Source organism: Vipera berus, assembly GCF_964194415.1.
Source record: "Vipera berus genome assembly, chromosome: 4".
In the NCBI taxonomy this organism is placed as follows: Eukaryota; Metazoa; Chordata; class Lepidosauria; order Squamata; family Viperidae; genus Vipera; species Vipera berus.
In genome coordinates this window covers 69,617,653-69,632,806 of record NC_138206.1, presented here as the reverse complement: position 1 = coordinate 69,632,806, position 15,154 = coordinate 69,617,653, and the positions used below count along the sequence as shown (strand labels likewise).

At 37.0% G+C, this 15,154-nt stretch overlaps 1 protein-coding gene across 4 annotated transcripts in view; it reads right to left on the bottom strand.

Annotated features, from left to right (window-relative positions):
- SCML2 (Scm polycomb group protein like 2) overlaps window positions 1-15,154 on the bottom strand; it is a 65,186-nt gene that overhangs the window by 35,889 nt on the left and 14,143 nt on the right. For 3 of the 4 annotated variants that reach the window (XR_014026237.1, XM_081326242.1, XM_081326243.1), the window contains exons 3-6: window positions 6,739-6,809; window positions 6,039-6,273; window positions 5,734-5,822; window positions 2,168-2,411 (exon numbers count right to left, since the gene is read on the bottom strand). Coding sequence is in view for 3 of the 4 variants with exons in the window: in XM_081326242.1 (XP_081182368.1) it covers window positions 2,168-2,411; window positions 5,734-5,822; window positions 6,039-6,273; window positions 6,739-6,809 (639 nt within the window). In the remaining variant the exon portion in view is untranslated. Of the gene's footprint in view, window positions 1-2,167; window positions 2,412-5,733; window positions 5,823-6,038; window positions 6,274-6,738; window positions 6,810-12,911; window positions 14,528-15,154 lie in introns of all 4 variants that reach the window. The other variant, XM_081326244.1, reaches the window with a different exon arrangement.

The window sequence follows — 15,154 nt, the reverse complement described above, 5'->3', positions numbered from 1 at the left end:
GATCCTGGAGCACTGGGGAACTACCAGTGGACTGGAAAAGAGCTGATGTAGTTCCCATCTTCAAAAAAGGGGAAAAATGGATCCAGGAAACTAGAGACCTATCAGCTTGACCTCCATACCTGCGAAGATCTTGGAAAAGATAATCATGTAACAAATCAGCAAAAACCTAGAGGCAAACAAAGTCATCACTAAAAGTCAACATGAGTTTGTCAAAAACAGATCATGCCAGACAAATCTTATTGCATTCTTTGACCAGGTGACAAAATTAGTGGACCAGAGGAATGCTGTGGACATAATTTACTTGGACTTCAGTAAGACATTTGATAAAGTAGACCACAACCTACTACTTGATAAGATAGAAAAATGTAGGTTAGACAGCATCACCACCAGATGGATTCGTAGCTGGTTGACCGGCTGAACTCAGCATGTGGTCCTCAATGGAACTGCATCTACATAGAGGAAAGTGTGTAGTGGGCCCAGGGCTCTGTTCTGAGCCCAGTGCTCTTTAACATCTTCATCAATGATTTGGATGAGGGGATAGATGGGGAACTCAACAAATTTGCAGACGACAGTAAGCTGGCAGGAATAGCCAACACTCCAGAAGATAGGCTTAAGATACAGAAGGATCTTGACAGACTTGAACATTGGGCGCTATCTAATAAAATGAAATTCAATGGTGAAAAAGGTAAGATTCTACATTTAGGCAAGAAAAACCAAATGCACAGGTATAGTCTAGGTGGTACCTTGCTCAATAGCTGTGAGAGGGATCTTGGAGTCCTAGTGGAGAATCACTTAAATATGAGCCAGCAGTGTGCTGCAGCTGTCAAAAAAGTCAACACAGTGCTAGGCTGCAGTAACAGAAGGATAGAATCAAGATCACGTGAAGTGTTAATACCACTTTACAATGCCTTGGTAACACCACACTTGGAATACTGCATCCAGTTTTGGTCACCACAATGAGACTCTAGAAAGAGTACAGAGAACAACAAAGATGATTAGGGGACTGGAGGCTAAAACATATAAGGAACAGTTGCTGGAATTGGGTATGTCTAGTTTAATGAAGAGAAGGATGAGGGGGGACATGACAGCAGTGTCCCAATATCTCAGGGGCTGCCACAAAGAAGAGGGAGTCAAGCTATTATCCAAAGCCCCTGAAGGGAGGACAAGAAGCAACGGATGGAAACTAATCAAAGAGAGAAGCAACCTAGAACTAATCAATAGAACAACCTGCCTCCAGAAGCTATGAGTGCTCCAACACTGGAAGTTTTTCATTAGAGACTGGGCAGCCTTGTCTGAAATAGTATAGGGTTTCCTGCCTTAGCAGGGGGTTGGACTAGATAACCTCCAAGGTCCCTTCCAACTATTATCATCATTATTATTATACCCATATCTTACATGACCACAAGCTATTTATATGAGCCTACAACTAAAAAAATTCTACAGATATTGGAATATTATTTTTATGTATCAACTTTAAGATCCATATTAAGATTATTCAATATAATCAGCATAAGCTATCTACTTCTATTGTCATTTAACATTCCATCTGGATACAGAAGATAGGAAAATAACAGACCCCATTGAATCTGCCTTACAAATAGCTCCATTTAATCCGTTTCTTGAAGTTTTAATAATGTTGGCTACTAAACTGTCTACAATATGTGTTTAAGAATGTGTGCCTGACTTCAATTGATTTTATTGCCCTTACTTTTGAAAGTGCTTATATAATGTACTCAGTAGCATGAAAAAATATTCCAAATAAATACATGGTCGAGCAGCTCAACTTATTTCATTTGCATATAGTTAATTGACAAATTGGACAAACTGGAATCCCCCCCACCCATACATACATAAAAGAGGAGGAAAGGGAATGGCAGTAGGTAAGCTCAGTAGTTGTCATTTCTTTAAAAATGAAATTATGATTTATTAATGTATATGGATCCCTGGCATACTTAAACCAATATAGACATTCTTACAATATAAAACTGCATATTGTATAGTAAGCCCCACCGAAAGTGAAGGTTAAATTATTTTAAAATCAAACCAGAGAAATACCTTTTTGTTGCATTTTATGGTATTTAGAATTTCAGAATATATACGATAAAGATGGAACTTTAAAGCTTAAACAATTTTGTTAAACACAATTTTAACACATAAAGATTCTTACCACTATTTCCTGGTGGTTGTAGTGCATCCCCTGTTAAATCACACCATCCAACTGGAAAAATATCTCGAGAATCATATTTACACCAATAATCAAATGCTCCACGCCAACCATCAAAGGTTATAAAAACTTCATCTCCTCTGACATCCCCAATGGTTGCAGGACATATTAAATAAGGATTTTTTCTGTCTATTGCTTCTAGCTTCATTCCAATTTTTAAAAAGTTTTGAGAAGGCTTTGGAGGTTCCTATCGAAATAAGAGAAAACAAGCAAATATATGTATATGAACCTTTTAACCAAATTGTTCCACATTTCTTATTTATGCTCCAAAACATAAACTGGTTTGGAAACAAAGTATTATTAATTTTTCCACCGTTATCAATTTCTTAAGTATTCTTTTCTCAATGCCAGAAAATTATATGCACTGAGGTTTTTTACATGAAGGTTTCACAAGAGCATAAAAAAACTATGAACATTTTTACATTTTTGAGAATGTAATAAAGATTATAATACAAAAAGATATTATTAAAGAGTCATACCAAACAATGTTCTATTATCTTATTAATGAAAAAGTTATTAGAAAAGCAAAAGTTTTCAATGTCATATCTATCAATGTCAGAAATATGAATAGGTCATTTACAATCTCTAAAATGATACAAAACATTGTGTTTTTAAATTAGCAGGAGGTAAGAAAGTCACTCATACCTAAATAATGTGAGTTTAATAGTTGTTCAAGTGATAAATGACTACCAGGATTTTTGTTCTTTCTTAATATTTTTGGTTAAGTTGCAAGTTCAGCAAAGAGAAACTAATATTTTCTATTAACTTATTTTAAGTTAATAAGATTATATCTACCTAATTTCTAAATCAACAGTTTCTTTTTTATATATAAAGATAAGTACTGTATATATGTTACCAGCAATGTGTGAAAAGCTAGCAGTGTATAGAATGTCTAGGAAATCGATAGAATATGCTATGCTTTTAGGCAAAGTATGAAATGTCTGTTATTTTAATATGCTATATACAGTGCATTCAGAAAGTAGCCTGATTTTACAGTTGTTGAAATTTTTTTTTCTTATTAATCTACACTCAGTAACCCATGACAAAGTGAAAACAGAATTTTAAAAATGTCTGTAAATTTATTAAAAAGAAAAAAGTGAAATATCACACTGGCATAAGTATTCAGACTCTTCACTCAGTACTTCGTTGAAGCACCTTTGGCAGCAATTACAGCCTTTTGGGTATGACCTGACAAGCTGTACACAACTGGATTGGGGAGTTTTCTGCCATTCTTCTTTGCAAATCCTCTCAAGCTCAGTCAGGTTGGATGATGGCCATTGGTGAACAGACATTTTCAGGTCTGTTATGGGAAATGGGAGACACCGCAGCTAAATTTCAAGTGTTGTTGCAAAGGGTCTGAATACTTATGCTAGTGTGATATTTCAGTCTTTTCTTTTTAATAAATTTACAGACATTTCTAAAATTCTTTTTTCACTTTGTCATTATGGGGTACTGAGTGTAGATTAATGAGAAAAAAATGAATTTCAACAACTGCAGAATCAGGCTGCTGCATAACAAAATTGACAAAAGTGAAGGAGGTCTGAATACTTTCTGAATGCACTGTACTTTCCCTAGCATAGCTAGCTCAGGGATTCTGGGAGTTGAAGTCCACGAGTCATAAAAGAGCCAAGGTTGCCTACCCCTTCCCTAGGCATTGTATATAACGCCTAGGCAATATGCAGACTGACAAGAGCTATTTATATAAAGTATGAAAAGAGAATCATGAAAAGGGTTACGGTTACAGTTAACAAACCCTTGGCTAGCTCTTTATATTAAAAATATGTAAATGAAAATGAAAGAAGAAACGCAAAATAAAGTACAGGACTTTCTTACTGAAAATAAACAAGAGAAAAAGACAAGTATTAAACTACATATTGCAACAAGGAAGGCTAGAATGGTATTTTTAGCAGGAGTATTTTATACTTTGCCAGTTTTGCTTTTGGCATTGCATACGATGCCTAGGAAATGTGTGAAATATTAAGCATTTCATACATTTATGTCCTATTTTGGCATCTATAGATTTCCTAATTAGGCATCTATAGATGCCTAATTTTACACACTGAAGGTAACATATATAACATTGACAACGTTGATACCATTAGTTTTACTATTGATAATTTTAAAGCATTATTTGATAATATGGACATGGTGCCAATTTGTACCTTAATTCATGCATTTCTGTTAACTACCCATTTGACCTTTTATTTCTTCTACCCTCTAGCCTAGTTATACTCAGTACCTTTGGTGCATTGTTTCTCTGGATAATGTGAGAATACTGAGCAGTCCCAATACCTTAGTTCCCAGAAATCTGAAAGCTTACATCGACTATTGTTCCATTTGCCATTCCTTGGCCCAAAACACTCCTTCCACTTACAAGATTTGTTTTGCTTCTTATATAAAAGATAAAAAAATCTCATTAATACAGCAATATTTTATTCAGTCTGACTGACTATCCTTGACTTTGGAACAAGATACAAATTGACTATATAAGAAATCAATTATATATTTAAAATTAATAAACTACTGAAAAGCAGTTTGGAAACCATTTCTTACTCATTTGCAATGAATTTACTAAGAAAAATATTTCTAGAAAGAACTGTATGTACAATGAACACGTATTTAATATTTTAAAAAGCAACTAAAGTATAAATTATATATATATGTTCAAACCAATCTTTGATGTTTTTTCACTCTCACTCTATATTTTAATAAGTTGGATTTTACATAGGAACTGACAAATTTCTCTAGTTAAAACATAAAGAGAAATTATCAGGCATATTTCCCACATGTTTATGTAAGGATCTGCCTCAACTAGATCTCCCAAGAAAGCAGAACTCTTGAAACAGGCATTGTCTCAAAAGGAACTTTTTATTGAGCGTTAGTGATGGCAAGAGAGCAAAGCAAGGTCTGAGATTTGGCGTGAAAAGGATTACATCAAAAAGGCAATTCACAACTTCTCCCCCCAGTGTCCAACCATCTATTGAAATCCAGCCAATCCACAGGTGCCACCATGTTATGAGAAGCTGGAGATTCAGTGGGCTTCTCAAGGTCTCTCTTGATTTTGTTTCCCAATGTCCAGGCTCCGTTGTCTGGAGATAAGGCAGATGTTTTCAGGTTGCATTCCTCTCGCCCAGAGGGAGGGCATCTTGTACAGACCAGAGCAAACAACAATTCCCCTGCAAGCACCCTCCCCCCAATAGTATGGCAAGCCCCGAAAATACATAGGCAAAAACAAGAAAGGGAAAAAAGGGAAGGGTTAAAGGCAATTATAATTGAGGGGCTCTGACAATTTAATATGTTACTTCTGATTTGTAAAATGCCTCTCAAATGACATACATAAACTCAGCACCACAAATGAAATTTTATCTTGAATTTTTTTCATGTAACGTAAGTCAAGTTTCCTTTATAGTTTATATGGCACTTGCCAATGGTTGGAATCACAATTTGGGCTTTCTATGCTACAGTAGACAACAGAACACCGGGGACCTCTCAACAACCAAGCTTCTTACCTTCTTAAAGAATGTAGCAGGTGCCATTTCAGCTCCATTTAGGGTTCTTAGGAGGAACATTGGCCAAGAGGATGCATTCATCTGGAACCCTAATGTGACAATAAATACATAATGGATATGATTTAAGACAAAAAGCAAAGTGGAGATGGAATGGAAGCAAAGCATGGTTGACCCATGACCAGTGCAAAGCACTCCAAATACAATCTTATATCCATTCTTTTTCCTCTTGATTTATGACTATTTCATTGTTTGCTATTTCCAAAAATGATCCCTGTAAATCAAACTGTTGAATTATGTTTCCTTACCCAAAGGAGGCTGAAGCATTCCTCCTTTCTTTTCACACGTTCCAATTTGCTGTATATCAGAGGAATCCACTAGCCTCCAGAAATCATTTTTGTTATCACTTCCATCAAGACGCAGCCTTAATCTAGTACCTGAGATTCCAATAACTGTAGCTATACACACAGAGGTAACATTCCGGGGGTCATGAGCTTCCAACTTCATACCCACTTTGAAATCATTGCTAGGGGGAATCTTAGACTACAAAAGGAAAGATAACAAAAGGGTTGCAGTATAGTTTAACAATCTATTGACTTAGTTTTCTAAATAGTAATATATATAGATAGAGCAGTATGTGGAATTTAATGAGCATGTTTTCTACATGTACCAGTTTGATATTATACAAATGCATCCTTTTACATTTCAATAACAAATCAACACATGCAATCTAAATTTCATGATATTCTTCTCTGTGCAACAAGCATTTAGTAGTACTTTGTGTTTTGATTAGAGATATCAAAAATGGTGATTGTTATTTCCAACCACATGAAGAGACTGTAAGTCCAACAGTAATGCTTCTTATATTAATAATTCTTACTAACACGAATACACCATGTACCACATTAAGTGCACACTACATTAAATGCTACACTTATAAGTAAAGCAGTTCAACAGTTAACAAACACATTAATTTTAGAAGTGGCTCTTAATATTTTAAATTATCACCTGTCTGAAACACTGTGAAGGAGCAGCTACAGACCCAGTTTCTTTCAAGTAGTTGTCCCACTTAAAATATTCTATGAAAAAATGGAAATATTTAAACTTTAAAACAGCAATATAAATACTACATAAATATACTTCAGGGTACATGAATGTAAATACAATCTTAAGGAATTTACAAAAATGTAAGAATATTTTTTCCCCAAACATGTTAAAAATAATTATAACGATTTTGAAAAATGCCTTTTTAAATTATCTTTTTCACCTGAACTGAATTTAATTGCTATATTGTAACACATAAATTATCAAATTAATTAATTGAAATTACTTGAATGTTAGTGTAGTCAGCTTTTTCCCATAAGATTCCATCTCAAAGAAACAATACACTGAATGTGACCTTTTAAATACAGGAAAGTGCTAAAAGTGGGAATTCGGATTAAAGCATGTAAGACAGATCGTTGCCAAGCCTTTCCCCTTAATATCTATATCCAGCTAAAGTGAACTCACCATCACCCTGATAACTGGTTCCACTATCACTACTCTTACTGTTTGGAAGGTTTCCAAATATTCAACTGCAATACAAACTGTCTGTAATGTTATTCTTTGTCCTGAAGTACAGGACATTCAAGTATTTGAGGAGTGCTTGTATATTCCGTCTTCTTTTCTAAACACTAAACTTTTCAAAACACTTTAATCTGTCCTCAAAAGACTTAATTTTTTTAGTTCAATGATCATCCTCACTGCCATTCTCTGAACACTTCTTAAAATATGATGCCTAGAATTGGACATACAGTAATCAAGATGTAGTCTCACCAAAGCAGCATGTAGTGGAATTAGTACTTTCTGATTATTTGGAAATTGTACAGGTAGTCCTCACTTTACGACCAGTTGCTTAGCAACAGTTTGAAGTTATGATGGACCTCCTCAGGACTACTTATGACCCAGATTTGAAGTTCTGTTGGCTCCCCTTCCCCCCCACCCAACGGTCCCATGATTGCATTCTGGACACTCAACAATAGGCCCACATTCGCAGATATTTGCAGTCACATGAAACAGGTGTTTCCTTCTGGTTCCAGAAAAAAATGCCCACTGTAGATAGTGTATTCTCTTAAGTACTGCCACATTCACTTAACAACCAACACAAAAATGGCTGTGAAATCGGGCAGTCACATGGTGACCCACTTAACAACCAGGATAACGTACAACCATAATTCCAGGCTCAATTATGGTTGTAAGTTGAGAACTACCTGTACATGATTAGATCTAGTCTAAATTTAACATTTGTCTTTTTAGCATTCATTATTTAATATATGATGTTTTAATACTTCATGTATTGGAGGAATATTTATACGGAAATAAAAAGAAACACTGTTTATACAGCAATGAGTTAACCTAGGGCAACAGCTCAGATATTATAAAGTAAAAAAATGTGGAGGTGACAGCATTCTGCAGAAAAAGACAAATTTACAAGATTTATCTAGATGAAGATTTATTCAATGTAGTTATACCTCACAAACTAATTTACAATTCAATAAAGGTACTGGAAGCAACATATAGTATGTAACATTCCTCTGCTAACTACTGTATATTAATTCAAGAATAAGGTTGCTATGGCTATTAAAACTTGTTTAAACAATCAAACAATAAAGGACCCATATAAAATATTTGTGGATTTCCTTCACACATCTTCCATCTCAGCTCGTTTAATCTTTAGTTCTAAAGCAAGCGGAGACTAATCACAGGGATAAAACATCTGCAAGCAACGAAGCTCAGAGAACACTGAAGACTCCACAGAATCAGAATAATCCATATTGCCAAAATAACCAAGATATCCAGAAGGTTGCACTCCAATTGTCCACTGTTTGTTAAGATAACTGAGACAGATTCTTCAGATGAAATCAAACTACAGCAAAATAATCTAGAATTAGATTGGAGAGTCACTGAAGCAGAAAGCTGATTGGAACATGTGAACAGAATAATTCTAATGCTACATGAGGACACCAGCTCAAGAAAGGCTGCCCCAAATCCACCAAAACCTGGCAATAAACTGCGTGAGATTTAAGGTAGCTTTTTTCAGTTCAGTAAGCACAAGGCATTTTTACTCTGTAGACATGCATATATCACTATCAATGGCTTCTGAATTTTTTTTAACAAATATGAAAAACCACAATCCAAAATGGCATACAGTTCATGAAAGGCTTTGAGCAGCAAAGGTGATAGAAGGTGAAATATATTCAGATTTAAAATTCTTGGCCAATAAATCTTCATCCAACAGATTAGAGCCAAATTATTGCAAATGTCTGCAGTCTGCACTGGTGATAACCATAAAACCATTCTGTTTCCCAGCTGCAAGCAATTGCAATATATACAGATGGCAGTACAGACCATCTCTTGAGCCAATCATATATTCTAAGTAAAAGCTACAGCATGAGAATAAGAAATATGCTATATTTTTTCCAAGATTAAATTCTCTCAGTGAATTTAATCCTTAAAGGGACTTGCTTTATTCCTTTGCACCTACCGTACTCTTTTTTATTATTTTTCTTTTTTTCCCCACTTGACTTTTATTATTTTATCAATATATATAAAATGCAAAGAAAAACAAAAATAGGAAATCAAGAGAAGAAAAAAGAGAGGGGGAAAGAAAATATGAGGTGCATGGGAAGAAAGAAAAAAAGCACTGACTAGGAATAAGGGAGTGTACATGAATGATTGATGTCTTATGATGTAATGGCTCTGATGTTTGATTTTCATTGGCTCAGTTTATAAAGCCATGCTACTAACTTTCTGAGATGTGGCACTTCTGGACATAACTCTGCCAGCATTCCAGATTGTTTGCCACCCAGCTGTTTTATTTGATCAATTAAAGCACTGTTTCTTCAAGAAGCCTCTGTTTGAGTTGCCTGATTAGACTTTTAATGGTATCTCAAATTTAAGTAAGGGCCAGGGAGCTTACATTTCTGGCACCCGAACAGGGACATGGAAGGCTGTGTTTCTTCAAGGCAGTTTCTCATTGAAACTCCCTGTAAGTCCTGTTGTGACTCAGCAGCCTTCAGGCATGACATCCAGGAAAACTGGTATAGGTTAGTATAAAGTCAAGAGAGCTCTCAGACCCTTTGTGTCTGATGACTTTTGAACTGGCCAGCTGCCAGCAGACCTGAGTTTGTCTGAACCCTGAATGTTTAATGAGGCTTCTATCTTGTCCCAGTGAGGATAGGAGGAGACAAGAACACAGGAGGAATTTGGTAAGTTGAAACAAGCATTCTGGAATGAGGAGATTGGGGGATGTAGTGTGTGTGTGTGTGTGTGTGTGTGTGTGTGTGTGTGTGTGTGTGTGTGTGTATGTGTGTGTGTGTGTGTGTGAAATGCCTGAAAGGCAGGTTAGTTGCCTGCAATGTGATAGAGATGAATGACTGTTAAGGAAACCCCCTGTAAGGAACCCCCACATAAGAGAGGGCATGGCCAGCCCCAATATTGAAGAAAAGTTATCGAGAAATCTCTAGGGAGTCATCCATTTGCACTGAGCAAATGAACTGGTGTTTAAGGGAAGAGGAGGGGCCATGTTTCTAATAGGCTGTGTGTTAGCCCATTGGAAAGCACTGAAATTGTGGCAGTAAATATAATCTTCAAAAAAGCAATGTTACAAAATTTTGTACACCTCCGTTTGGCTAGCTTATTTTTTTAACAACTTCAGCCATGGAAGAAAACTTGAAAGAACAACTGAATGCAAGTCCCCCCCCCTAATCTGGCTGTTTGGATATACATTCAATTCCTTTCTGTTAGACACTGGCGCCATCTACTGTCCTTGGAAACATGAAGAGAGAAGGCTGCTCTCTGCAGTTTTCCCCTCCCCTTCTCACTGGCAAAGGGCCCCAAATTCAACGTTCCTTTTGGTCCTTCCCCAGTTATTTGAATTTGCTGGGAAAAATTGGAAGCAACCATAAATGTTCCCCTCCCTTTTTAGAGAAAAGTTAAAAAGAGAGGCATGCTTTGGCCTCAAACCCCAAATTGATGTTTCTTAAGTATTTGGCCATCCAGAACATTAAGCTTGGACTTGGAATGGTGAGAAAGGTAAGAGGTGGTTAAGAGCCCTCAAAAATCACATCTTGATTTTTCTCACTTCTCGGATGACAAGCAACAGGTCTGGAAATGTTGTCTTAATGGTATTTGTGTATGTGTGTATATCAGTGTTGCTTTGTGTTGTTTCCAAAACTTGAGAGAGGGAGAAAACCCTCTGATAACAACAAACAAAAAGACCTTATTTAAAAATAAATGGTTTGCCTGGAAAAAGCATGAAATGAAATATCTGTATATGAAATTGTTTATGCAAGCAGTTTGAATGGAAGTGAATGTGTGAGTATGCTGAATGTGCAAATGCCTCTGTGTGTGTGTGTGTGTGTGTGTGTGTGTGTGTGTGTGTGTGTGTGTGTGTGTCCCACCCCACCCCAGGCCTTGGAAGAAACAGTAAATTGCAGATTTTGTTGTTGTTGTTGTTATTGTGGACTAAGTAAAACATGTTTGCATGAGAATGTGAAGAGAAAACTATTTTGTTGAAAGAATGATGTGAGAGAAATTCAAAAGGGGCCGAGATCCCTGTGCAGTTTTTTTTTTAAAAAAAATTGTTCAGCCATCTTCGTTACTGGCTTGCTATGGTTTTTTTTCTTTTATCTTTGGAAGAGAGAGACGGAAAAAGGAAGAGGGGGGGGTTGATCATTTTAAAACTTTTTTTCTCTCTGCTTAACTCTGGCATCAAAGAAGGAGGGAAGGAGGGGGAAAGTGAAATATGAGATCTGCTCTTGCAGTTTTTGGCTTGTAACTTTGCTCAGGAACACAGAACAAAAGAAATCTTATTCGGGCAAGACATAATGTTACTAGTAACCAGATAAGAACTCAGAGAAAAACTTGGCATTGGAACATACTGAAACTCTTCAGGTTTAAAATGTTAGTTACCCCTATATATACTCATCAACCAAAGGAAATGATTCTGAAGTGTTTTGCTTAGATTTGTAAATGTTTTTAAAACTTTGATGCTCTAGATTCAGTCTTTGCATACATATATATTTTCAATACATTAACTCAGAATACCTCATTAAGCTTTTTTTTTCCTTGTGAAGTGCTGTTTTATTTTATTGAGAGCACCTATTTTGAACCTCCCCAACTTAGAGAAGCCTTTTTATCTCTTTATGAATGTTGATTCTAGAACAGTGAAAGGTGTGTTAGCTCAGGACTGGGCTGGGAGAAACCAGTTGATTTCAATCCTGCCCAGTTCTTGAGCTCAATGAACTAGTCTGTTTAGAACATGAAGTGATAGAATTGCAGACAATGTTTTGGCCTGATTTGTTTACAGATGGACCTAGCAAAATAGCTGAAGGGAGGGCATCGTGGATGTGTGGTGTCAGAAGTGGAGAAGAGAATGCTGGTGGAGGCTGGGCAGAGGCTCTCCCTCCCTGTGGTTAGCTCAAGCCTGTGGGCTCTGAGCCAAGCTCTGAGGTTGTTCATGAGGAAGAGAGGAAAATGTGATTACTTTTCAAAAAATTGGAAAGATTAATAGTAAAAAGGGAGTTAACTCACATGAAGTTGGTGCAGAACCAGCAGAAATGGCACGCAGAAGGAAGTGAATGTTTGAGAAGGAGGAGTTAAAGAATGTATTTAGGTTGGGTTGTTTTTGTTGTTTTTGAAAGCTTATGTTGTGGATGGTACATAGTGGCAGGACAGGTTGTGACATCTAATGGTGAGGCCATTTCAATACAGGCCTCAGCTCTGGAAACCTTGCTTTGAAATGATGTATGGGAGTTGCATGAAAGTTGAAGAATGTCAATGAAGAAGAGAAGAAAGTTACTCAGTATTTGCATAATCTGGCTCAGGTTTTGTCTTTTATCTCATTACAGGCCAGGCTACCCTACCACCTGTCTCTGATCACCATTTTTCCTGGAGAATGGGTTCAGGTGAAAGAACTGTCACCTAAAAGTTCCAATCCTAAGTGGTTCCATCCCCGTCAAGTCCTCCTGAGCACCTCAACTGCAGTGAGAAGTGGAAGGAATCAAGGCGGGGCCACGAAAAGTTCCATCTTCCCCTCTCCAATGGCAAGCCCAGCAGCTGGACAGCCTAACTTCGACCTGTCTTGCCTGTTGAACTATTTCCATCTAACTAGGAGGAAAACTTCAATGGATTGGACTAACCTGTAGTCTAGTATCTGGACTGTGCATTGCTACATTTTTCTTACTTTGTTGCTGCTGTTTCCCCCACACCTTCTTCAGACCATGGGCCTAATAATTAAAGGAACAAAAGGGAGTTGTGTTTATAACAAGACTACGTATTCCACTTGCAAAGTGGGGGATAGGGTCACTTGTTATACTCCTGTCAATACAGTAAAGCCCTACAACTTCAAATCTGGACATATGGAGGGACGCACACACAATACTTTTTGGAAAAAATAACACAAGACTTATGGATAGTGCCAGCGTCTTCTTTGATGCATGTAAAGCTATTGACTATAATCAAGCTAAATGGACTAAGTGTGGAGCAATGGGGTGGAAACAGGCCTACTTATTTTATCCAAAATATGTTTATACATTCTACCCAACCTGGCACAATCGAAGGAAATTCAATATGATTAAAGGAGTCATCACTTCCCAGTGCAACGCTGATTCCTGCAACCTGGTGTGCTTCAAGATAACCAGACCAGCGGATTTCTCAGCATCATTCGGACTAGCTATCGATGGAACCGGACACAAGTATGGCTTCAAGTTGACACTATTATACCACCATCCCAGAAACATTTTAGAGTTTTTCATTCTTTTTACGATGAATTGAAAATCACAACTGAGATGCCCTCAGTGGCAAAGAACCTTTTTATTGATCTGGCCGAAAGAATTGCTTCATTTCTAAATGTGACTAATTGTTACGTGTGTGTGGGTACTAACATGGGTGAACAATAGCCTTGGGAAGCACGTGAAATAAATTTTACTGCCCTGACTAGTCAAAATCTCACTTGAAAAGCCACCAATAGACCCAATGTGTGCACTCTGACCACTTCCATAGTGGGAAACCTGTTTATTTTTATTTTTTAACAAAAACAAAATGTTTTGGTTCAGCCCTTGGGGAGACCTAGGTGTGAACATCTCTTGTAGGTATGCACCTCAGCATCCTTTTGGTAGATTACCACTAATTTGGCCCAACCCCCAAATCTCCTGGCAAACATTCCCCAACTGTTTACCTTATGGACCAATCTAACAGATGCAACCCTCACCTTGACCACCCCAGATGAACCTGTTACTTGGGCAGAAGATGGAATATACGGTTATAGGACTCTCGTTTAACAGAATTATTAGACTGCAAACTGTATTAGAAATAATTACAAATGAAGGGCATTTAGAATAACATAATGCTATTTTGCTTCTCTATACTACGCTTGCGCAGGAACCTCCGTTAGCCCGAGGTGAGAAGCACATATACAGAGAGATAAAGAAAATTGATTAGTTAAAATAACACTACAAAATAAAGTTTTGTGAAAACAAGGTGGTGTGGCTTTCCTTTTACATGCTGCTGCCTGCGTGTGGAGGAAATATATCCAGCTTCTTTGGAAACGTGGACAGCTGCCATGGACACAAGCTGGTTTGGAGAGATCTTTGGTGATTGGCGAAGGGAAATTTTTCTGGTTGTGTTGGCTTTTGGAGGTCTGGTTTTGCCATGTTTGATTCCTGTTATCCAAAGAACAGTTACTTCTACCATCTCGGGGATGATGGTAATAGCATCCTCTGTAAGTAGTGATAAACCCCATAAGCCAGCCAAGGTCCTATCACCGCAATAACAAAGGAATATACGTCATCGGTCACCAAGTAATAGAAAGCATTCTGTTACAAAATTAAAAAGGGATGAATGAATGGTTCTGTAACTGGAACAAAAAGAAATTGTTTAGCCTAACTATTGCTATCTCACTTTTGTAATCAGTGTTTGCATCAGGGACAAATTTCATGCAAGCGTGGGAAACATGTACATGGATGGGATGTACTGAAGGAGGGAATAAGGGAGTATACAAGAATGATTGATGTCTTCCTTAAGAGCCTCTGTTTTCTGATTTTCATTGGCTAACAAAGTTTATAAAGCCATGCTACTAACTTTCTAAGGTGTGACAGTTCTGAACGTAACTCTGCAAGTGTTCCAGATTGTTTGCCACCCAGCTGTTTTATTTGATCAATTAAAGCACTGTTTCCTCAAGAAGCCTCCGTCTGAGTTGCCTGATTAGACTTTTAATGGTATCTCAAATTTAAGTAAGGGCCAGGGACCTTACAGTAATTAGCCATTTCTATAACAACAAATCTATCTAATCAGCAAAACCAAAGTCAAAGTTTTATTTTTTTTCATCACAAGCACAAAATCCAGAAGTGATATCCAAATAAAAAAGTAATTAAATATATTCTCC